At 42.9% G+C, this 26,480-nt stretch overlaps 1 protein-coding gene across 3 annotated transcripts in view; it reads right to left on the bottom strand.

Moving 5' to 3' along the window:
* Positions 1-26,480, bottom strand: part of CCDC91 (coiled-coil domain containing 91) — a 510,937-nt gene that overhangs the window by 131,173 nt on the left and 353,284 nt on the right. For all 3 annotated transcript variants that reach the window (XM_038742360.1, XM_038742369.1, XM_038742367.1), the window contains one exon: positions 25,643-25,819. In XM_038742360.1, coding sequence (XP_038598288.1) covers positions 25,643-25,819 — 177 coding nt within the window. The remainder of the gene's footprint in view (positions 1-25,642; positions 25,820-26,480) is intronic.

The following is a 26,480-nucleotide window of genomic DNA, read 5'->3' as shown; positions in this document are numbered from 1 at the left end:
AATCAGACACACAGAACACAAACAGAGACAAAGACAGAGACAAGAAAGACAGAGAGAGACACCGAGAGAGATATACACAAGGAGAAAGGCAGAGACAGACAAACAGAGAAGCAATGTGCTTAGTGAATAGCGCACAAGGCCTGGGAATCAGAAGCACCTGAGTTCTAATCCCGGCCCTGACACATATCTGCTGGGTGACCTTGGTCAAGTCAGTTGACTTCTCTGGGCCTCCTTTATCTCATCTGGAAAATGGGGATTAAGAGTGTAAGCCCCATGTGGGACAGAGACTGTGTCCAATCTAATTGTGGTAGTAATAATAATAATAATAATAATAGCATTTGTTAGGCGCTTACTATGTGCCAAGCACTGTTCTAAGCGCTGGGGGGATACAAGGCAATCAGGTTGTCCCAAGTGGGGCTCAAATCTTAATCCCCATTTTACAGATAATAATATTAATAATAATGGCATTTGTTAAGCGCTTACTATGTGCCAAGCACTGTTCTAAGTGCTGGGGGAGCTACAAGGTGATCAGGTTGTCCCACTGGGGGCTCACAGTCTTAATCCCCATTTTACAGATGAGGTAGCTGAGGCACAGAGAAGTTAAGTGACTTGCCCAAAGTCACACAGCAGACAAGTGGCAGAGCTGGGATATTTGGTGGCATTTGTCAAGTGCTTAAGATGTGCCAGGCACTGTACTAAGTGCTGGGGTGGATACAAATAAATCAGGTTGGACACAGTCTCAATCAGACGAGGTAACTGAGGCCCAGAGAAATGAAGTGACTTGCCCAAGGCTACTCAGCAGACAGGGGGAGGAGCTGGGATTAGAACCCATGACCTTTTGACTCCCGGGCCTGGGCTCTAGCCACTATACCATGCTGAAAGCAGGGATCAAAATCTACTGATTCTATAGTATTGCCAAGCGCTTAGTACAGTGCTTCTACTCAGTATATTTTACTGATTGAGAGGGGATGCCAGGCTGTATGAGACTTTGGCATTCAGCTAGCCAAGCCTTTACCCAGCCTTTGCCCAAATCATCCCTTACAGCTTAGTGGGTAGAGCCCGGGCCTGGGATTCAGAAAGACCTGGGTTCTAATCCCAGCTCTGCCACTTGTCTGTTGTGTGATCTTGGGCAAGTCACTTCAGTCACATCTGTAAAATGTGGATAAGAGTGAGATTCCGACGTGGGACAGGGACTTTGTCCAATCTGATAATAATAATGATAATGATGATGGCATTTATTAAGCGCTTACTATGTGCCAAGCACTGTTCTAAGCGCTGGGGGGATACAAGGTCATGAGGCTGTCCCACGTGGGGCTCACAGTCTTCATCCCCATTTTAGAGATGAGGGAACTGAGGCCCAGAGAAGTGAAGTGACTCACCCAAAGTCACACAGCTGACAAGTGGCGGAGCCAGGATTTGAACCCATGGCCTCTGACTCCAAAGCCCGGGAGCTTTTCCACTGAGACATGCTGCTTCTCCTGAGATACAAGACATGATGATCTTGTATCTACTCCAGCACTAAGAACAGTGCTTGACACAAAGTAAGCACTTAACAAGTACCATTATTATCCCTAGATTGTAAACTCATTGTGGGCAGGGGAATCTGTTTATTGTTCTAGTGTACTCTTCCAAGCGTTTAGTACATTGTTCTGCACACAGTACGCTCTCAGTAAATATGATTAAATGAAATAATGTGAATGAAACAGAGAATCTGGGCGTTTGGGGGTACGCCTAATTTTCTTTTTTCTTTCTTAGCTCTTTAGGGTCATTCTCCACAATACTATTTAGGCAGCCTTCACTGACTGTTGGCCATTTGGAGATGGTTTTTCATTCGCACCACAAGGTTGTGAAGGACAATTTGAAAGGATTGTACAAATATACAAAACGGTTTCTCAACAAAGGAGTGGGGAAGGTTCCAGAAGGAGCCAACATTTGTGCTCAAAATTCCCTGGCTAAGTATCTGCTTAGTGTACTGGGCAGAACTCGCCTGAAGACGTGTACATATAGAATGTCATGCTGGGCAAGAAGTGTATACAGCACAGTTTGTGGGCGTGTGCCACATCATCCCAGCTTGGGCAAGCATGGAGCCTTTCAGAAAGTTTGTTTTTGCCAGAACAAAATCCAAAGTGGCAGGAAGACAGCAAATGAGCCCTCTGCAAATTATGTTCCGGCCAATTGTTCACAGGCAAATTATCCTGATTATGTGGGCCCCCAAATTTTATTTTGATCTCCAATTTTCTATTATTTTAGGCTAAAGAAGTATTTTAGCCCGGAAATCGTACATAGATTACTGAGGCCTCCTGAGCGATATTCTGGATCGTTTCTAGTTTGGACCTGATGCTTTTTTTTTGCAAACGCCCAACGCTGATGAGACAAATGCAGTCATGTAGTTTTTCTGTTGTTGTTGTTTGCTTTTCCATAAAGGGTCCCACCCGCACGATGAAAAAGTCAGAGTGACGGTCCACTTTGCATTGCAAAAGATCAAAGGACCGAAAACTAATAGAATCAACTCCTTCGCCTGAATTTGACCGTGCAGTCTTGTTTATTGCATCTGGTAAACACCCGTGAGGTAAACTGTTGACGGGAAATGGAAATCTCCGCCACCGACTACACTATAGCCTGTGGGATCGTAAGCCACAATATCATGCGGTTGTTTGTTTCTCGGAACCGATCATGCGACTTATTTATTTCTTACTTCCATACGAGATGTGTGCCCGTTACCTCATTAAGCACCATGAAAGCATTGAAATTTGATAGAAAGAAAGCAATTTGGAAAAGGCCCTGAGTGTAGACTGGAAAGACAGTTAACCCCAGAATTCAGACATCACGAGTTACTCACAGCTGTGGTAGAAAGACTCTCTTCCCATTTGCAAATCACCCAGATTTTAATGACTTTTTTTTCCTGGTCTTTCCAAAAAAATATTTCCAAATTTAGAACCAAACAATCACAGAGGGTACACCACAAAGCAGTAGGATGAGATGCTGCCAGTCACACAGGAAAACAAAGATAAACATTTTACCCCAATTTTGAATGGCATTCACTTTTCCAGACCGTAGTCATTCTGCTTACGTACACAGAGACGACCGAGGAATCGAGCAATTTCCTTAGAAATTTTCTGGAGTTCTAATGGCAACTGGCTTTAGCGTCAACCCTGCTTTTGTGGAGTTACCATCGATAATAAGAAAACTTGTTGGCCTGTTATTAAAATCACTTATTTCTGGCTATGTGCAAACTTACAGAGAAATAACTATCATTTCAGGTAGTGCCTTTAAAGGGAAGAATTACATAGCAGAAGAAATTATCCAATTAATCCGGGTCGACTACCCCTAAAATATCAGCAGAGCTGAGGAGAAAGTGCATTTTTTAGCCAGGATAATCTAGATAATTTGCACATGAAGAAAGATCTTTCAGGCCAATCTTCTCTAGACTTTGAACATCTACAGGCAGAGTTATCTAACTAGATAGGCAAAATAACTCACCCAAGCCTCACTTTCCCATATATTTAAGTGAAATATCTTCTCTATGTATCCACTCTACATTCACTCTCATAATAATAATAATTTTAATAATTTTAGTATTTGTTAAGCGCTTACTATGTGCAAAGCACCCACCCACGCTGAATCCCAAATCTACCATCCAATCTCATTTTTCCTTTAGCCTTCAAGATATCTCCACTTGGCTGTCTGTCATCACCTTAAAAAAAAAAGGAAGCAGTGTGGCCTAGTGGAAAGAGCATGGGCCCAGGAGTCAGAAGGACTTGGGTTCTAATCCTGGTTCTGCCAATTGTCTGCTGTGTGAAATTGGGCAGATCACTTAATTCCTCTGTGCCTCAGTTTCTTCATATGTAAAATGGGGATTGAGACTTTGAGCCCTCTGGGGATGGGGACTGTGTCCAAGTTGGTTATCTGCATTGTATCTAGCCCAGCGCTTAGTACAGTGTCTGGCACAGAGTAAGCGCTTAACAAACACCATTATTGTTATTATTATCATTGTTATTAACACAAAATGACCAAAATGGAACTCCTTACATTCCCTCCTAAGGCTAATCTTCCTTCCACGTTTCCCATAATGGTTGACAACACCCCATCCTCAAATTTGCCATCTTGGCAATGGCTCTTGCTTTAGGCCTTCACCCGATTTTCCTGATTTACCCTCTTTCTTCTTTTCTAGGGCCACTACACTATTCAAGTTCTTGTCACTACTCAACGAAATTCTGGCACCATTCTGCACAGCGGTCACCCCCACTTCCAACTTCCACTTCCAACACTTCCTCTCCTTCAATCTATACTACTCTCTGCTGTGCAGATCATCTTCCTAAAATTGCATTCTGAAAAACTCATCCCACTCCTCAGAAAACTCCAATGGCTTCTGATCTCCTTCACCATCAAAAAGAAGCTCCTACCAACTGGCTTGATAAGGATGATAATTGTGGTATTTGTTAAGCGCTTACTATGTATAAAGCACTGTACCAAGCAGTGGGGTGGATTCAAAGTAATCGGGCCAGACACTGCTGCTGCCCCACATGGGGCTCACAGTCTAATAGGTGAGGGAGAACAGGTACTGAATTCCCATCTTATTGATGAGGAAACTGAGGCCCAGAGAAGTTAAGTGACTGGTCCAAGGTCACCCAACAGATAAGTGGCAGATCTGGGATTAAAAGCCAGGTCCTCTGACTCCTAGGCTAGTGCTCTTCCACTAGATCATGCTGATTCCTCCTCTTTAAGGCATTCCCCAACTATTTTCCACCATAGTTGGTCATGCTAACAGTCACCCTTAAAATTTGTGCATATTTTTACTTCATTTACTCATGAACTCTTTCATTTTCCATACTTTTGATGCTGACAATTTAATATACCTTTTTCCTTCCACTTTCACAGCATTTTACTGTCTCCTACTCCCTCATTGATTTGAATGCTCTTAAAACAAAAATCAGGTGTTTTCCTTTTACTTTAATCTCCCAGTTGTCAATCACATTGTTCTGCATATAGTACCCAAGTGCTGTATTGAAGGTGTATGGCCAGAAATATCCAGATGGATTTAACAACTTGATATTTTCAGTGGAGTGGAGCACTTAAGCAATTATCCAGCTGATTTATTCCAAATAAACAACCCACCCAGATGATTAGAATCTCAAAGTGGATTACATGGAGCAAATTAGTCAAATAGCCATTCAATCCTTCACTCTGGCTACCCTGATCTAGTCAAAAAAATAACAGTCCTAATAAATACTTACAAGTATAAATCCTTTTACCAACCAAATCTTCTTCATTCAAAGGCCCTGCTAACCTAGTAGACATTAAAGCTGAAGTGGGTTTCAATTTACCTTAATTTCATTCAGGTTAAGGGGAAGACAGGGACTGTCTCTATATGTTGCCAACTTGTACTTCCCAAGTGCTTCGTACAGTGCTCTGCACACAGTAAGTGCTCAATAAATATGATTGAATGAAAGAAATAGAGACAAAGATCTCCTTTATGAGAGAGAGCTCCCGGAAGTAGCAGAAAGTTACACATTACAGAAATATGTTGCACACAAAACTAGAGAGCCATGCCAACTCAATTCATCAAAAGGCCCCAAAGACTGTTTAGTGTTACAGTGAAAAAATGGTTATCCAAGAATCCATACTATTATCTTGACAATAAAACCCACATGTGATAAGGCAATATATCTGATATGTAAAGAAAATCCAATGTGGCTCCATTGTTTAGAAGGCCCAAAGAAATAAGTTAAAGATGCTTATTCATAATAATCTTGTTTTTTTCTTCAACAAATCCTTGACATGAAAAATCACACCCACGTGATGAAAGTGAAAAATGAAATAGAAGCCAGTGAAATGTAACAGCATGAGTAATAGGGAATTTCAGAGGGTACACCAGGTCAAAAACATGCCCAAAGAAGCATATACAAAACAAAGTTCACAACCTAAGAACCAAATTATGAAAAGCCAGGAATATGTCAACTCTGAAAGTTAAAGTGGCTTGCAGAAAGCAATTTATTAAAATGAAATGGATAAGCATTATAAAAGAGGCCCAGTTTTTCTCAGCTCATTGAGCAACAGATTACATGTGTAAATAATTTAACGATATACGATGATTCTGCTGGATTGAAGGAAATAAGCCCCAATAACGCTAATGCTAGATCTGCTAGTGATTTAGGTTGATCAGGCTGGGAATAACCGGAATAATCGCTCTAGAGAGCAATAGGATAACTGGAAAGCAGAACCATTTTAACCCTCCTGAAAAGTCTAATCTTTGTGAAATCATTATTATTATTATTATTGTTATCATTATTATCATTAATATTTGGTAATAATAATTGTGGTATTTGTTAACCGCTAAGTGCCAGGAACTGTACTAAGTGCTGGGATGGATACAAGTAAATCAGATTGGATACAGTCCCTGGCCTACATGGGGCTCACAGTCTTAATCCCCATTTTAAAGATAAAGTAACAGAGGCCCAGAGAAGTGAAGTGACTTGCCCGAGATCACACAGCAGATGAAGGGAGGAGTCAGAATTAGAACCCAGATCTTTCTGACTCCCTTCTGACTGTGTTCTATTGACTAGATTAAGCACTTACTTTGTGTCAAGCACGATATTAGGACTTGGGCTAGAGAGAAGATAACTGGTTTGAAGACAGTCCGTGCTCCAAATGGGGTTTACAGTCCAAATGGCTACTGTACTTACAGTGCAGCAGGAATGTGGATCCCTTGAAAAATGTCATTTCACCCTCCTTTTCTATGGTACTTGTTAAGCACTTACTTTGCATCAAGCACTGTATTGAGTGCAGGGGTAGATAGAAGATAATCAGGATGGGCACATTCCCTGGGGCTTACAGTCTAAGGAGTAGGGAGGAAGATTTAATCCTTATTTTACAGCTGAGGAAACTAAGGCACAGAGAAGGCAAGTGACTTGCCCGTGGTCACACACCCTACAAATGGCCAAGCTGGGGTTAGAATAGGGAGAAGTCTAGGGAGATTTTTCTTAAAGAGCTTCAAATTCAAAGACGAACAGTGTTGTAGTGGTAATAGTTATAATAGTAAGAGGGAAGCAGCGTGCTCTAGATTGTCAGCTCATCTCTAGACTGTAAACTCATTGTGGGCAGGGAATGAGTCTGTTTATTGTCGTGCTGTCCTCTCCCAAGCGCTTAGTCCAGTGCTCTGAATGCTGTAAGTGCTCACCAGATATGATGGATGAATGAATGAATCTTGTGGAAAGAGCCCATGTCTGGGAGTCAGGCGACCTGGTTTCTAATCCTGACTCTGCCCCTTATCTGCTGTGTGACCTTGGGCAAGTCATTTTGCTTCTCTGCGCCTCAGTTTCTGTAAAATGGGGACTAAATCCTACTCGCTCCCACTTAAGACTGTGAACTCCAAGTGAGACAGGACCTGTGTCCAACCTGATTACCTTGTACTTACCCTGGCACTTGATGCAGTGCTTAGCACATAGTAAGCACTTAACAAGTACCATTCCCCTTTCCACGAGGCCACGCTGCTTCCCTTAGCCCTGAAATGAACAGCAGTGGTGCCTGTGCTATTCATTCATTCATTCAATCGTAATTATTGAGCGCTTACGGTGTGCAGAGCACTGTACTAAGCACTTGGGAAGTACAAGTTTGCAACATATCGAGTTGGTCCCTACCCAACAGTGGGCTCACAGTCTAGAAGGGGGAGACAGACTACAAAACAAAACATATAAACTAAATAAAATCAATAGAATAAATGTGTACATGTAAAATACATAAATAAATAGAAAAATAAATATGTACAAATATATATATATACATATATACAGGTGCTGTGGGGAGGGGAAGGAGGTAAGGCGATGGGGATGGGGAGTAGGGGGAGAGGAAGCAGGGGGCTCAGTCTGGGAAGGCCTCCTGGAGGAGGTGAGCTCTCAGTAGGGCTTTGAAGGGAGGAAGAGAGCTAGTTTGGCGGATGTGCATGTAAAGGGATGTATTCCCTATACAACTTGCATCCCATTGGCAACAGGGAGTTTTACAGACACCATGGGCTTTAGAACGGATCAGAGAAATTGTTCCAGTCAAGTGACATGGTGTGCACAGAAACTACAAATGGCTGAGGACCACTCTGACCCTAACCCAAACCCAGGGATTTACCATCAAGTCTTCCTAAATTTCCGAACACTGGGGATAGGATTTGCTAGCTTCCTCATTGCACTGGCTTGAGAATAATAATAATAACAATAAAAATTGTGGTGAGCCCACAACAAGCTGCCTTTCTAGTGACTGATTGTGATCCCACGGATAACAAGGGAGAGACTTTGTGAAACCACTGATGGGCTTTACCTGAGGGCAGAGTATGGAGAATGGTGAGGTTTTTTCTCCCTCTTCTACCTGGTAATGGGCCTGGAGCAATCAATGACTGCCATTAAAAGCCCCAGCTGTGATGCATGTGAAAGGTGTTCTCCTTAAATTGCAAAAGGGGGCAGTTGGAAGTAGTACACAGGGGAGCAGAAGTATGAAGAGAAGGGAGAATCCTGAGAGCATCAGAAAGAAGAAGCATCGGCAGAACGGGCTCCTTTTTCTACAGACTGATATTGGACCGTTGGGTGGTGGAGTGAGGGAGAGTGTATGTGTCACACCCTTGCCCACTGGTAAAGCTAAGTAAAAAGCTTTCCATGGTAGCTTTGGTGATCAGAGGTATGGTTTCATTTTTACAACGTGTTCCTAAGGCTCCTCCTGTCCAGGAAGGTCCAGGTTGGTATGAACTGGGGACTTGGGACAAAAATAATCATTATGGTATCTTCTAAGTGTCTACTATGTGTTGAACAATGTTCTAAGTTCTGGGATGATCATGGGATAGGTGGCACACAGTTCCATATGGGGCTCACAGTCTAGGAGGAGGTAATAGTTAATCTTCTTTATGGAAGAGGAAACTCAGTCACAGAAGTGAAATGACTTGCCCAAGGTCATGTGGTGGAACCCAAATTAAAATCCAGGTCTTTTGACTCCTGAGAGTGTGGTCTTTCCTCTAGAGCGGGTTGCTTCATGCTGATCAGCCCTCTAGCTAGTAATGGAGCCATAAAAGTTGGCTCCATAAAGCCCTCATTTCCTCTTCTTCCACTCCCTTCTGTGTTTCCCCTTGCATTTGGATTTTCTCTCTCTATTCACCCCTATTGTACTTATGTCCATATTTGTAATTTATTTATTTCTGTTAATAATAATGAAGGTATATGTTAAGTGCTTACTAAGTGCCAAGCACTGTCCTAATACAAGGTGATCAGGTTGTCCCACATGGGTCTCACAGTCTTCATCCCCATTTTACAGCTGAGGTAACCGAGGCCCAGAGAAGTGAAGCGACTTGCCCGAAGTCACACAGATGACAAGTGGCGGAGCCGGGATTAGAACCCACGACCTCTGACTCCCAAGCCCGGGCTCTTTCCACTGAGCCATGCTGCTTCTCTGTTAATGCCTGTCTCTCTCTAGAATGTGAACTTGTTGCAGGCTTGCCTACCAACTTTGTTCTATGGTGCTTCACAAAAAGTAAATTAAATTTGATTGATTGCTGGAAGCCACTACCCCATCGTAACTCATACCCGTCGTAGCGCAGCTGCCCGGATTTTGCCGCCAATTCTTGTCACTCCAAGTGATCTGCTGTAGTGGAAGCAGCGTGGCTCAGTGGAAAGATCATGGGCTTTGGAGTCAGAGGTTGTGGGTTCAAATTCCGGCTCCACCAACTGCCAGCTGTGTGACTTTGGGCAAGTCACTTAACTTCTCTGTGCCTCAGTTACCTCATCTGTAAAATGGGGATTAAGACTGTGAGCCCCCCATGGGACAACCTGATCACCTTGTAACCTCCCCAGCGCTTAGAACAGTGCTTGGCACATGGTAAGCGCTTAATAAATGCTATCACTTTATTATTATTATTTATTAGAGCGTCTGAGGTGCCACAGACGACTTCCAAACTCCCCCCAAAGAGCACGTTTACGACTTGTATACTTTGGGCATTACTTCCCAATTACTGGCATCTCCATAAAGAGATGTGTTTCCTGTAGGACCTTAGAATGGCTCAAAAGATGATTCCAGTTCGTGGGAGGTCAGACTGAATTTTTTTTTTCAAATTCTAGTATCAAAAAGAAGCTATTTAAATGTACTTTTATTTGAGCTTGAAACTGAAAAGTTACCACAGTGTTGGAAATGAGCTGATCTTTTTTTTTAAAAAAAAAAAAAACCCAAAAAACTTAAAAGCAATTCCACGTCTAAGTTGTAAAAAATGGTTTCAGGTGAATTACCACGGTTAGTTTCTAAGAAGTCTTTGAGAACTCTGAGTCCATCAGCAGGGTGAAAAAGGAGTTTACCAAAATCAAAGTAGTCTTTAAATGAGAAAATAAAAAGGGCCAAACCTCTGGACAATATCGCATTCATACGCCGACGCTAATTTTACATTCAGGACTAGTTTTTTCTCTAGAGGTGACGACTGAAACCAATTGACCCTAATTCTCCCCAGAGCTAAAAGACAGAATGATTCTGGCCTCCTTAGCTTGGCTTTTTAACTTTGAGAGTTCACCAAACTCTGAGGTAACTGGATGACGTTATATTGTTCAAAAGCTCAAATGTTACAAGATCATTAGCACCTTAAGAGGGTTACAAAAATAAACTGAGTCTTCCTGTTTTTTTAAAATTCGCATAAGTTTTTCATTGTTCGGCAAATTAGTTTTTCTTGCCATGTGCCCAGGTTTACAGTGTACTTAGTGAGCTAACGGTGAAAATAGTCCAATTCAGCTTTAAGGCATGGATCCATGAAATGCTGGATCTTAATCCTCTTTAGGTGTTCAATACATCAATCAGTCATATCTATTGAGCTTTTACTGTGTGCAGAGCAGTGAGCAGAGTGCGTGGGAGACTACACTATAACGGTTGGGAGACACATAAGACACTAATGCTAGGAAAAATCCGGGGAAAATTAGATGGAGACCCTAACAACGATAACATAAGAACCATAAAAAAGGTTGCCGATTATGGCAGAGGACACGACGTTCTGGAGAAAGAATATCCACAGAGTCGCTATGAATCAGAAATGACTCGACGGCCCTTGTTAATAATAAGACACAAATCAGAAACGTATTTAAGGAGCGGGAACGAAATGATAACAAAACTAGATATTCATAGTGAAGATAAACTTTGAGCCTTAGTAAAGAATGCTATGATGAAATCAAAATCCTCCTCTGCTTTACATCCACTCTTGTCATAAACACAAAATTCCCTGTAGAACATAGAATACTTTCCCAGCATGATGTAATATTCCCATTCTTTTCCTATTAACATAAGGGCAAGATTAATACCATCTCTCCTGCTAGAATTATTCATACATTTGGATTTCACAGATAAGGGCACATTGAAACCAAGGAATGAAGAGTCCAGTTCATTTGAATCTAAATTCCCGGTTAGCAGGTTGCGTTCATTCATTCAATTGTATTTATTCAGTGTATTTATTGTGCACTTGCTGTGCATAAAGCGCTGTACTAATGCTTGGAACAGCACAATATAGCAACAGACAGACACATTCCTGCCCACAATGGGCTCATAGTCTAGACTGTAAGCGCAGTGTGGGGGAGGGATTGTATCTTTATAGCTGAATTGTACTTTCCAAGCACTTAGTACAGTGCTCTACACACAGTAAGCACTCAATAAATACAACTGAATGGATGAATAGAGTTCTTGTTGGAAGTAAGGAAAAAATCTGGCTTCAAGGGAATTCTAGCTTCAAATGTTTACTGAGTAACCCACCTTGTAGCACTACTCAGTTGTCTTTTGTGTGCTTATTATATAAACATCCCTGTTCAAGGGAAAAATAAGGGAGAGGAGCAGTGTTCTCTAGTGGATAGAGCCCAGGCCTGGGACTCAGAAGAACTTGGGTTCTAATCCTGCTTCTGTACACTTGTCTGCTGTGTGACCTTGGGTGAGTCACTTCACTTCTCTGTATCTCAGTTCCCTCATCTGTAAAATGAGGATTAAGACAGTGAGTCCCTGCGGGTCAAGGATTGTGACCAACCTGATCAGCTTGTATCTACCCCAGTGACCTCAGTACTTAGTACAGAGCTTGGCACATAGTAAGTGCTTAACAAGTACCTAAAAAAAGTTAAACATTCACTTTTCTGCATGATCAAAGACCAGCAGTTGGGCCACGTGCAACAGGGCTCTATTTCTATAACTTCTGGAATCCTGGTTATTAAGTATGTGGAAAAACAATCAATCAATTGCATTTATTAAGCACTTACTGTGTGCAGAGCACTGTACTAAGTGCTTGGGGAAGTACGATACAACAATAAACAGTGACATCCCCTACCCACGACAAGCTCACAGTCTAGAGAGGGACATACTGGACATCAGGAAGAATCAAAAAATAAAGGGCAAACACCTAGCCCAGGAAAAGCCTAGAGAGAAGGTTTTTCTTTAAAGAGCCGTCCTTTTTGAGACAGTGTTGTAAGGGTAATAGTAAGACGGTAGCAGTGTGCTCTAGTGGAAAGAGTACGGGTCTGGGACTCAAAGGGATTACGTTCTAACCCCGGCTCTGCCACTTATAAATTATCTGTGCCTCAGTTTCCTCAACTGTAAAATATGGAATAAATCCTACTTGCCAGGTGAGACAAGGCCCAGGTCCAACATGATTATCGTGTATGTACTCCAGTGCTTAGTACAGTCCTTTGCGCATAGTAAGCACTTAACAAATGCTATAATTATTAATAGTATTTCTTTAGCTAAGAGGTATAGACAGGGTCCCTGGCCCACAAGGAACTCTCCATATACAAATAAGGTTGACAAAGCACTTGGCGACAGGCAAATAAGGAAAGGTGAACGAAACCATGAAAGACAAATAGAACCTTCCCCTGCTGCAAACTCTGGACTTCAGCCAGTGTATATTTATTGAGCAATTACTGTGTGCAGAGCACTGTGCTAAGGGTTATGGAGAGTACAAATAACAATAAACAGACACATTTCCTGCCCATAATGAACTTACAGTCTCCAGGATCACGTTATTCAGGAATTCTCTCTCTCCCGCCCTGGATCCAAAGCCAACTCAAAAGCTGCTCATTCAGGGACTTTACTTTTTAGTAAAAAGACAGGACTGCAAACAACGAATACCACTAGGAATTCAATATGTAAGCAATAAACTAGTTGTGGGCAGGGAATGTGTCTGTGATATTTTTTATACTGTAGTCTCTGCAGTGTTTAGTTATGTGCTCTGCACATAGTAAGCACTCAATAAATATGCTCAACTGACTGGTCATAGAATGGATGAAAAAAGTCTGATGTTTGGAGCATTAGCAAATTTAAAGAATGATGATTTTGACACAAAGTAATCAGAAATTGTTCACGCATATCTGCTGTGTGACCATGGGCAAGTCATTTAATTTCTCTGTGCCTCATTACCTCATCTGTAAAATGGGGATTAAGACTGCATGCCCCAGATGGGAAATGGACAATGTCCAACCTCATTATCTTGTATCGTCATTCAATCTTATTTATTGAGTGCTTACCCCAGTGCTTAGTACAGCGTTTGGAACAGTGGTTTGCACATAGTAAGTGCTTAACAAATACCATCATTATTATTATAGTGTCTGACACATAGTAAGCGCTTAACAAATGACATTAAAAAAGGGATGATAGGGATGAATTATTCTGACAGTTTTGACACCTGTCTACATGTTTTGTCTTGTTGTCTGTCTTCCCTTTCTAGACTGTGAGCCCATTGTTGGGTAGGGACCATCTCTATATGTTGCCAACTTGTACTTTCCCAAGTGCTTAGTACAGTGTTCTGCACACAGTAAGTGCTCAATAAATATGATTGAATGAATGAATTAGAAAAGGGGAGAACTCTGGAAAAACAACAACAAACAGGCACTTGAAGATCTCCCGAAGTTGAATCCACCATTGTGTTTGGAAATTGTTAGTGACTGTCCAACAGCCTCTAACTGGCTTGAAAGAATAAGCAGGAGGAATTTCTAGCATGCCTCCTTTTAATGCAGACATCCCTCTCGATCAGTAGTATTTACTGAGTGTTTATTGTTTGTAGCGTACTGTACTAATTCTTACTACATTCTAGCCTAGAATACAGACAGCAGAAACAAATGAGCCAAAGCTCCTCTGTAAGTATAACCTAGCAAGGAGATTTTTTTTTTTTTGTCCCCACCTGCCTTTATTAGCTATGTCTAGAAAGCACCCATTTTCATTGTGCTATAGTGCTAGAGGACAAATCTCGACTTCTGGCTTAAGATGAAGAAAAATTATAACAGAGACATGAGTCTATTTGGAAGGCTAAACTAAAATGAAAATGTTAAGCATACTATTATCTTGCCAAATTATAGGCAAATCTATCCTTTTCAATAGGAAGGGTCAGGTGGCAATGTTACATTTATTGAAGAAAATGCTACCATTGATTGCAATGTCTGTTTCTTTTTTTTTCGTTTAAACATAACCCCCAATTTCTTGTGGCTGTGGTTACAAACCATTTCCAACGTCAGAAATGGTTTAAGTGTCTGTATGCATTGGAGTCTTTTTGCAAGGCTGTGCCAGTACAGCAAAAATAAAGTGTCTAATAATTGACTCCCTTCCCCCTGTACGTTAGGTGCTTTTCTTTCTTGGGCCAGACTACACAAGGGGCAAAGAATTCATATTGTACAGAAATCAAATTCCACAGACTCACAAGATTCATTTCTTAATTGCAGTAAGAGAAATATTTGAAGGTCTAAAGTGAACTTTATGATTTAATCCTAATTTATCAACAAAGCCCAAATGAAAAAGCCACTTGAATTCTAAGAACTCCCTCTCTTGATGCCGCAATTTTGAAAAAGAATTTGTCTACCTCATCAATCGATCTCAATAAGGGATCTTGACCAAAGAAAGCAATACTGGAAAAGCTGATTCCTTCCCCCCTCGGAGGAAAATTCCCTCCATAAGTGATTTTGGCTGATTGAGTTTACATTAACTCCATTTGTTTTGCCTTTCCCTCTAGCCTTTCCTCATTTTTATTGACTTTGTGGCATTGAGACCACAGAGAACTGAAGACTGTCAATTCCAAACTGTATGGATTCCTGCAGTGCTTTTCATTACACAATGCATTCAGTGGTGAGGAAGTTCTAGCAGGTTGGGGATTTGGAACTTTAGGGTCTCGCAGGCCTGCGATCCTAAAACATTCATTACTCTCTTAATTTTTTAAATCTTATTAATAATAATAATATCATACTTTTTTAAGTGCTTACTGTGTGCCAGGCACTGTTCTCAATGATGTGGTAGATACAAGATAATCGGGTTGGACACAGTCCCTGTCCCACATATGGCTCAGTCTTAATCCCTGTTTTACAGATGAGGGAACAGAGGCACAGAGAAGTGAAGTGACTTGCCCAAGGTCATACAGCAGGTAAATGGCAGCGTTGGATTAGAACCTATGACCTTCTGATTCCCAGGCCAGTGCTCTATCCCCGAGACCATGCTGCTTCTCTTAGGTTGTTGGTTTAGAGCCACGAATCGGTTTTTTCTAGCCATTTATGATGCAAAATCATATTGATTTTGAGAATTCAAAAGTCAGTTTGTTCATTTTGACGTGAATGTGGCAGAAAGCCCATTTGTTTCTTTACTTAAAAGAAGCTGTTTTTTCTGGTATTTGTTAAGCACTTACTGTATGTCAGGCACTATGCTAAGTAGATACAAGTTAATCAGATTGGACAGAGTCCTTGCACGCAAGGGGCTCACTGTCTTAATTTCCATTTTACAGATGAGTTAACTGAGGCCCAGAGAAGTGAAGTGACTTGTCCAGGGTCACTCGGCAAACAAATGGCAGAGCCGGGATTAGAACCCAGGTCTTTCTGACTCTCAGGCCTGGGTTCCATCCATTAAGCCATGCTACTGTTTACTGGCCTGTCTTGTTCTAGGTGATTGCTTAGGCTGTCACTGGAGGATTGATTTTTTTGTTAGAATGGACTCCCAAGGACACAGTGATTCTTTTCTTATGGAAATTTTAATAGATCATAATGGATGATCAACATTCTCAACTGTTAGTGTTTCAATGGCATTTCCAAAAGAATGTTCCATAGACATAAGATATAAATCATAGGTCTGCTAGATCCAAAACACATAGATGAAACAACTGACAGGGTGGATATGTGGTGTAGCCAGAATTTCAATCTCAGATTCATTCATTCATTCAATCGTATTTATTGAGCGCTTACTGTGTGCAGAGCACTGTACTAAGTGCTTGGGAAGTACAAGTTGGCAACATATAGAGATGGTCCCTACTCAACAATGGGCTCACAGTCTAGAAGATGATCGGGAAGCTTAAGTAAAACCTAGTATACTGGGAAGAGAGAATTTTTCAATCCTGTTCCTAGCTCGGCCTCATGAGTGACTGTTGGTCAATTAATCAATCGATCGCATTTATTGAGCACTTATTGTTGGCAGAGAATGTACGGGTTGAGAGAGTACACTACAACAGAGTTGGTTAGACATCCTCCCTGCCCACCGTGACCTCAAGGTCATTTTATGTTTATCTCCCCCTGTCTTGTCTTAAGCCATCGAGTCACAGACGCATCTCTCCCAGAATGTCCCACTCTCCATCTGCCATCATTCTGGTAGTGGATCCAGAGAGTTTTCTTGGTCAAAATCCGGAAGTGGTTGACCGTTACCTCCTTCCGCACAGTCATTCATTCATATTTATTGAGTGCTTACTGTGTGCACAGCACTGTACTACGCACTTGGGAAGTACAAGTTGGCAAGATATAGGGATGGTCCCTACCCAACAACAGGCTCACAGTCTAGAAGGGGGAGACAGACAACAAAACAAAACATGTGGACAGGGGGCAAGTCGTCAGAACAAACAGAATTAAAACTAAATGCATATCGTTAACAAAATAAATAGAATAGTAAATATGTACAAGTAAAATAAATAGGGTAATAAATCTGTACAAACATATATGCAGGTGTTGTGGGGAAGGGAAGGAGGTAGGGCGGGGGGGATGGGGAGGAGGAGAGGAAAAAGGGGGCTCAGTCTTGGGAGGCTTCTTGGAGGCGGTGAGCTCTCAGTAGGGCTTTGAAGGGAGGAAGAGAGCTAGCTTGGCGGATATTGGGAGGGAGGGCATTCCAGACCCGGGGGAGAACGTGGGCCAGGGGTCGACGGCGGGAAAGGCGAGAATGAGGTACAGTGAGGAGGTTAGCTGCAAGGGAGTGGAGGTTGCGGGCTGGGCTGGAGAAGGAGAGAAGGGAGATGAGGTAGGAGGGGGCGAGGTGATGGACGGCCTTGAAGCCTAGAGTTAGAAGTTTTTGCTTGATGCGTACATTGACAGGCAGCCCCTGGAGATTTTTGAGGAGGGGAGTAACCTGAGTCAACCTGAGTCTCTGCCCTTGACTCTCCCATGTCACTGCTGCCCAGCACAGGGGAGTTTTAACTTGTAGCAGATTGCCTGCCACGGGCTAGCCACTGCTCAAGCTAGGAATGGGATGGGTAGGCCTCTGCTTCACTCTCCCTCCTGGAGCCGAGATTGGTAGAGGACTGGAATCTCTCCAGGTGCCATCCTGAGAACTTTGTCTGCCCCAACTGGAGTGAAATCTCCTGGTGGACAGAGAACACATCATTTTTCTATTCTACACTTTCCAAGTGCCTAGTAGAAGGCACCGTACCAAGTTCAGTCATTCATTTATTGGGCACTTACTGTGTGCACAGCACTGTACTATGCACTTGGGAGAGTACTCTATAACAGTAAGTAGACATATTCCCTGCCCACTGTCAGAAGCAGTGTGGCGTAGTGGCTAGAGAACAGGCTTAGGAGTTAGAAGGATCTAGGTTCTAATCCCACTCCATCACTTGTCTGCTGTGTGACCTTGGGCAAGTCACTTCACTTCTCTGGGCCTCAGTTCCCTCATCTGTAAAATGTTGATTAAGAGTGTGAGCCCCACATGGACATGGGCTGTGCCTAACCTGACTAACTTGTATATACCCCGATGCTTAGAACAGTGCCTGGCACGTAGTAAGCTCTTAACAAACACCGTTAAAAAAAAATAAAAGTGGGTGCCTAATTAATGCTAGGATTACCTCTACTGTGGGTAATTAGCTTCTCAAGATTCAGATGAACAACGAAACTAGTTTGGAAGTTGCAGTGGGAAAGATGACAATACCAAGAATATTCTCCAAAATCTCCTATGAATTCTTTGGTTCCCTATGTAGATCACTGAGCAGGTGGGCTTCATACTAGAATATTTTTTCAGTAAGAGGAATAAGTGACTTCGTGCAAAAAATATCCTCCGCCTCCCCCCAAAAAACCAACAAAAACCGCCCCAAAATCTGCTTCTATCCATAAATTGCATCCCCAGAAAAATGGAGTGAAAGCAATGGTCTTCTTTTCACTACAAAATGTAGTGAAATGTTTCTTGTATAGACCCCATTGTCCACCTGGATAGCATATGGTTGAAAATCCTGGGAAATCCTGGCCTACTCTGTTGAAAAAAATAACAAACAGGCTTTGGGACTTACTAATACCTTATATCCTCTTGAGCTTTCGAGAACTCCTGACATTCCCTTAGTGAAGTCATCTACCTGATCCATCTTTGTCAGTGTAGAGAGGCCTCAGCCATAATATCTCCAATTTATATCAGATTTCACACTAGACATCTACGGGGAAAAACAAGGAGGTTTTTCAACAAGGGCAGCAGATACCTTGGAAACAAAAGGCTGATTGCTATTACAGTTTCATTCGCAGCCAAAACCAAGTTTACCTATAATGTCAAAAATGACAGAGATAAACAATGCCGTAAAAGGCAAATAAGGGATAGATTTGCTTTTAGAGATTAAAGCTTAATGACGAGTAATAGACTCAAACTAAATTGCACTCTTTTGGATGGAAACATTTCAAGAGTTATATATTCCATCTTAAAAGGGAAGGACAAAAAAGAAGCTGATTTGGGGTTGCCTTATAACAAGTTCTTGTGTAGAGCTCTCTTTTGTTACATGCTTACTATGTGTAAAATACTTCTCTAAGTGCTGGAGTACATACAAGTTAACTAAGACACGGTGTCCCACCTGGGGCTCACAGTCTAAGCAGGAGGGAGGACAGGTATCCCCATTTTACAGTTGAGGAATCTGAGGCTCAGAGAAGTGAAGTGACTCACCCAAGATCACACAGCAAGTAATTGGCACAGCCAGAATTGGAACCCAGGTCCTTCTGATTGCCAGGACCGTCCTCTTTCCACGGGGAAGTGGCACAGTGTAGTGCATAGAGCACAGGCCTGAGAGTAAGAAGGTCATGGATTCTAATCCCAGCTCTGCCACATGTCTGCTCTGTGACCTTGGGCAAGTCACTGCACTTCTCTAGGCCTCAGTTTCCTCATTTTTAAAATGGGGAGAAGAGTGTGAGCCCCATGTAGGACCGGGACTGGGTCCAACCTGTATACTTTGTGTCTACCTCAGAGCTTAGAACGGTGTTTGGCACGTAGTAAGTGATTAACAATTATCATAAGAATTATGATGATGATGATGATGGTATTTGGGAAGCGCTTTCTATGTGCCAAGCACCGTTCTAAGCTCTGGGGGAAATACCCGTGGGACAACCTGATCACCTTGTAACCTCCCCAGCACTTAGAACAGTGCTTTGCACATAGTAAACACCTAATAAAATGCCATTATTATTATTACAATGTCATCAGGCTGTTCCACGTGGGGCTCACAGACTTCATCCCCATTTTAAAGATGAGGGAACTGAGGCCTAGAGAAGTTAAATGATTTGCCCAAAGTCACAAAGCTGACAAGTGGCGGAGCTGGGATTAAAAACCACGACCTCTGACTCCCAAGCCCAGGCTCTTTCCACTAAGCCAGGCTATTATTATTATAAAAAACAGTGACTTAGCTCCGCTTGTCGGTCTTGTGCCCAGATGACAGATGACAACAGATGTCCAGAATGGATGACAGTGAAGAAGCAAGCTGAAGTGGCACACCAGGTCAGAGAGGTGGGAAAAAAAACAAAAGAGAAGCTGATTTTGGATTTCCTTATGAAACGTTGTGGCCTAAAGCATCCCACCTCTGCCACTTGTCAGCTGTGTGACTTTGGGCAAGTCACTTAACTTCTCTGTGCCTCAGTTACCTCATCTGTAAAATGGGGATTCAGACTGTGAGCCCCCCATGGGACAACCTGATCCCCTTGTAACCTCCCCACCACTTAGAACAGTGCTTTGCACATAGTAAGTGCTTAATAAATGTCATTAAAAACAAAAGAAAAGTTCTTTCTATGTGTCAAACACTGTTCTAAGTGCTGGGGGTAGGTACAGATGGAAGAAATACCACAAGCATCCACTGAAGCTCAACTTTTAGAGATGCGGCCCAGCTGCTGCTTGTGAGATGTCACAGCAGCAGATGGAACAACCTGCTGCCATCAAATGGAGCCAAATAATTCATAAATATGGTATTTGTTCATTCATTCAATCATATTAAGCGCTTACTGTGTGCAGAGCACTGTACTAAGCGCTTGGGAAGTAAAAGTTGGCAACATACTGAGACGGTCCCTACCCAACAGCAGGCTCACAGCGCTTACTATGTGCCAGACCTTGTATTAAATGCTACAGTTCCCAAGTGCTTAGTACAGTTCTCTCCACAGAGTAAGTGCTCTATAAATATGATTGAATGAATGAATACAAGCAAAGTGGGTCGGACACGGTCCCTGTCCCACATGGAGCTCACAGTCTTAATCCCCATTTTACAAATGAGGTAACTGAGACCCAGAGAAGTGAAGTGACTTGCCCAAGGTCACATAGAAGACAAGTGGCAGAGCTGGGATTAGAACACATGACCTTCTGACTCCCAGGTTCATGGTCTATCCTCTATGCCATGGTTCTTCTAGCAAAGCATCTGTTTGTTTCTTTTACGGTATTTGTTAAGCGCTTACTATGTGTCAAATACTGTTCTAAGCACTGGGGTAGTTAGGAGCTAATTAGGTCAGACACAGTCCGTGTTCTGCATGGAACTCACAGTCTAAAGTAGGAGGGAGAACAGGTATTGAATCCCCATTTTACTGTTGAGGAAACTGAGGCACAGAGAAGGTAAGTGGCAGAGTGGCTCAATGGAAAAAGCATAGGCTTGGGAGTCAGAGGTCATGGGTTCAAATTCTGGCTCTCCCACTTGTCAGCTCTGTGACTTTGGGCAAGTCACTTAACTTCTCTTTGCCTCAGTTACCTCAACTGTAAAATGGGGATGAAGACTGTGAGCCCCACGTGGGACAATCTGATCACCTCGTATCCTCCCCAGTGCTTAGAACAGTGCTTTGCACATAGTAAGCGCTTAACAAATGCCATCATTATTATTACTGTCCGAGGTCACACAGCAAGCAATTGGCAGAGCAGGGATTAGAACTCAGGCTGTCTGATTTCCAATCAATCAATCAATCAATCATATTTATTGAGCGCTTACTGTGTGCAGAGCACTGTACTAAGCACTTGGGAAGTACAAGTTGGCAATATATAGAGATAGTCCCTACCCAACAGTGGGCTCACAGTCTCCAGATCTGTGGTCTCTCCACTAAGCCATGATGCTTCACTGTAAACGCTCAATAAATACCCCCGATTTACTGGGAGGCTATTGTGGAATCAATCATTCGGAGAGAAAAGGCGGCTAATCCGGTAGGCACTAGCTAGACTATAGTCCTCCAGACTATAAACTCATTGTAGCCGGAGAACGTGTCTACCAACTCTGTCATATCATAGTCTCCCAAGTGATCAGTACAGTGCTCTGCACAAAGTAAGCACTCAATAAATACCCTAACTGACTGGGTGGCTGTTTTGGAATGATTCATTCTGAGAGAAAAGGTGAAAAGGTGACTAATCTTGTGGGCAGTAGCTAAAGACATTAGCCAGGGGTTAAATTAGGGTTTTACAGATCATCATTTTACAGATGAGGTAACTGAAGCCAGAGAAGTGAAGTGACTTGTCCAGGGTCACGTGGAAGATGTGTGGCAAAACGTGAGCCTGACTGTAGGGCAGGAGCCTTTGGGCTTCAGGGAACTTGGCTACCAACTCTGTTGTATTGTACTATTCCAAATACTTAGTACAGTACCCAGTAAGCGCTCAATAAATACCAGTGACTGATTTAGGGATATCTTGGGCCATGTCGGGGAGCTTATTTGATTTAGGGGAGAAGGCCGTTTGGTCTTCTGGGTCAGTCAGTTGTATTTATTGAGTGCTTACAGTGCACACAGCACCATACTAAGCACTAGGGAGAGTAATATATAACAACAAACGGACACCTTCCCTGCCCACATTGAGCCTAGAGGGGGGAGACAGACATTAATATAAATAAATTAATGACAGCTATGGACATAAGTGCTGTGGGGCTGGGATGGGGGATGAATAACGGGGGAGCAAGTCAGGGTGATTCAGAAGGCAGTGGGGGAAGAGGAAAGGAAGGCCTGGACAGGGAAGGCCTTATGGAGGAGAAGGGCTTCTGAGGTAATAATAATAATGCTGGCATTTCGTTAAGCACTTACTATGTGCCAAGCACTGTTCTAAGCACTGGAGGGGGGATACAAGGTAATCAGGTTGTCCCACGTGGGGCTCACAGTCTTAATCCCCATTTTAAAGATGAGGTAACTGGGGCACAGAGAAGTGACGTGACTTGCCCAAAGTCACACAGCTAGCAAATGGCGGAGCCGGGATTCAGAACCCATGACCTCGGACTCCCAAGCCCATGCTCTTTCCACTGAGAAAATCAGTTTGGACACAGTCCCCGTCCCAGATGGAGCTCACAGTCTTGATCCCCATTTTACAGCTGAGGTAACTGAGGCCCAGAGCGTGGTGAGCGAGAGTGACTGCATTTTGTATTATGTAACCCTGGTAGCATCGAGGCAAAAGTGACTCCATCTTGTATTATATGACTCCGGGAGCAACAAGGTCAAAGGACAATTTAGAGGAGGAACTGTATTACTTCTCTGGGGAGTTTCGAGTAAAGGATCTGAATTGTCTTCCTGAGGGCTTAAGGCAGGACTACATTGCTTTGCGAACTGAGAGATGGAGCTATGCCCCTGGGGGGAATTAGCCCGGGGAGAGGGGTTGCCTTCCTCTCTGGTTTACCAGGTAACAAGCTAAGGAGCAGAAAACAGCAGGCAATCCTGAGCAGCCCCCTGCTGCAATCCCCCGAGAACAATGGATAAAAAGGGGAAAGAACTGGCCCTCTTTGCTTGGTTTGCCGGGCATAGAACCAACTAAGTCATGCACTAAGACACCTACGGCGGCTCAGCACTGAAGACTTGAACCAGGACGATGACAAGGTGCGGGCCATCAGACTCCTTGAAACTCCTCCAACGTGGGATCATCTTCACCAAGACTTGGGGAAAACCAGGACGACGACGAGTTGTGGGCAGTCCAACTCTTTGAAACTATCATCTCCGCCATGACATGGGGCAAACCAGTTGGATTGGTAACTATAGTTGTTCTGCTATTTGTGTGTGTGCAGGGAGGGGTGCATATGTGCCAAACCCCTGTTTTAGTGCAAAATAAAGCTTTCCACTGCAACAGTGGCATTTGGTTTTACTCTTTTGACGTCATTTTAGCACCTGAATTAATAAGGGAGTCAAATCCCTGGTTAAGGGCATAAGTCGAGCACCTGATATTGTGGGGCCCACTGTTGGGTAGGGACCGTCTCTATATGCTGCCAACTTGTACTTCCCAAGTGCTTAGTACAGTGCTCTGCACACAGTAAGCGCACAATAAATACGATTGAATGAATGAATGAATGGGGGATAATGATGATGATGGTATTTGGTAAGCGCTTACTATGTGCCAGGCACTGTACTAAGCACTGTCTCAATCCACATTTTACAGATGAGGGAACTGAGTCACAAAGAAGTGAAGTGACCCAAAGTCACACAGCCGACAAGTGGCAGGGCGGGAATTAGAACCCATGACCTTCTGACTCCAAAGAGAGCAGGGCTCATGGCACAGAGAAGTGAAGTGACTTGCCCAAAGTCACCGCAGACAACTGGCAGACCTGGGATTAGAACCCATGACCTTCTGACTCCCAAGCAGGCAGGGCTCATGACACAGAGAAATGAAGTGACTTGCCCAAGGTCACACAGCAGACATGTGGCAGAGTCAGGATTATAATCCTCGTCCTCTGACTCCCAAGCTTGGGCTCCTTCCACTGGGCCATGCCGCTGCATGTCCAAGACGAAGGCCACGTGCGTCACCCATTTCATGGCCAAAGAAGGAAGTGATTCGTGCCCACTTCCCTTAGGAATAGGGCCAGAGGAGGCACAAATGGGAGCCAGCAGCCAAGGCTTCTGGGAAGTGGAAACGGGAGCTTCTGGGAAGTGGAAATGGGAGCCAGGGACGACGTCGAGAGGCCTGCCAGCCATTCCTTGGAAGTATCTTGGCCCCGGCCTGGATCGTCTCACGGCAGAACGTGCCAGAGCTCCTAGGAGGACCACCTATATCTGGCCAAGATCCAGAAAGGGAACCACCAATACATCCCCAAAACACAGTTCTCCGCTCATGGCAGCGGGAAGGGAGAAGGAAGCCAGAAAATCAAAGCATTTATCAGGATATAAACTGAAACCTCAGTATCCTGGCACCTTCTAACTGACGAGCAATAACTAAAGGTTAGTTCCCACCCTGCTTGTCTCTAATAACTTTTCTAGTTACAAGGACCAAACATTATAGGGGAGAAAAGTAACTTCCTTCTTGTCCATCATTCATTCATTCGATCGTATTTACTGAGTGCTTACTGTGTGCAGAGCACTGTACTAAGCGCTTGGGAAGTACAAGTTGGCAACATATAGAGACGGTCCCTACCCAACAGTGGGCTCACAGTCTAGAAGGGGGAGACAGAGAACAAAAGAAAACATATTAACAAAATAAAATAAATAGAATAAATATGTACAAATAAAATAGAGTAATAAATACATACAAACATATATACATATATACAAGTGCTGTGGGGAGGGGAAGGAGGAAGGAGGGGGGTCAGTGTGGGAAGGCCTCCTGGAGGAGGTGAGCTCTCAGTAGGGCTTTGAAAGGAGGAAGAGAGCTAGCTTGGCGGATGTGCGGAGGGAGGGCATTCCAGGCCGGGGAAAAATCAGGCCATCCAAAAATCATGCTTGGGGAATGAATTTCACTCTCATCATTATCATCAAAACTGGTTCGTTTGTGTCAAAATCACGATGCTCCACTTTCTGAAACCATCTGGCAGTTGATACCCCTTTGATAGAGCTTGTGTGTTGGGGTAGAGGGCAGAATTGGGAAGTTATACATCTTGGTTTGTTCGCATGCTTTGATAATTCAGTTCTGATTGGACTATTTGCATTGACATTTTAGAGGGAAATGGTAAGTGCTAAGATTTTTTTTTTAATAGAAGAGAGGCTCCAGAAATATGAGAATAGCAACATCAGAAAACCATTCTGCCATACTGAATCTATTCCAAGACCTGGTGTAAACTGTCTAGATTTTTAATGAAAAGTACAGGACGTGTATAATAACAAATGAAGGAAACTCACATTACAAACTAACAAAAATGTTTCCCATTTATAAAAAGTTCTAAAAAGTAAATATTAACGAATAGTGATATATTCATTTTTTTAAGGAACTGAACCTATAGTAGATAGGAATCTTCTTCCAAGAAATCAGCATAATAAAAGCTTCCCTTGAGATTAAATTCACTAACCTGACTTATTTTCCTTTGTTCTTGTATGGCTTCCTGAATTGCCCGAGATATCGCGTCTTGATCTTTGGTATGCTCACTCTTCCACGACTCCCTTTCTTCCGCATGAACTTTTTTCAGATTTCTTCTTTCCTCTTCCACGGCTTGTAATACGGTACTTTTCATTATTTCTTTCTCAATCTGTAAAATAAAGACAGAACCAAATCCCCTTAGGACAACTACTGGATAAAGAGAAAGGGTAGTCTTGAAGTGGACACATTCTGCTTAATCTCTACTTGGCTCCAAACTGTAGCTTTCTAATGCAACCATCCATTCATTCATTCATTCATTCATTCAATTGTACTTATTGAGTGCTTACTGTGTGCAGAGCACTGTACTAGCTGCTTGGAAAGTATAATTCAGCAATAAAGAGAGACAATTCCTGCCCACACCAGTCTAGAAGCGGGGAGACAGACATCAAAACAAGTAAAGAGGCATCAATATAAATAAATAGAATTATAGATATATACATACACATCAAAAAAAGAAAACAGGCATCACTATAAATAGAATTATAGATCTATACACAACAAAACAAGTAAACAGGCATCATTATAAATAAATAGAATTATAGATATGTACATACACAAGTTTTGTGGGGCAGGGAGATGGGGTAGAGCAAAGGGAGCAAGTCAAGGCGACACGGAGAGGAGGGGGAGATGAGGAAAAGGGGGGCTTAGTCTGGGAAGGTCTCTTGGAGGAGGTGAGCCTTCAGTTAGGCTTTGAAGGGGAGAAGTGTGATTGTCAGCGTTCTACCTGACTGCATCCAATCCACAGTCTCCTGTTCTTATTCACATATTCT

The sequence above is a fragment of the Tachyglossus aculeatus genome, chromosome 2 (assembly GCF_015852505.1).
Source record: "Tachyglossus aculeatus isolate mTacAcu1 chromosome 2, mTacAcu1.pri, whole genome shotgun sequence".
NCBI classification, from domain to species: domain Eukaryota; kingdom Metazoa; phylum Chordata; class Mammalia; order Monotremata; family Tachyglossidae; genus Tachyglossus; species Tachyglossus aculeatus.
This window is presented reverse-complemented; position numbering and strand designations above follow the sequence as displayed.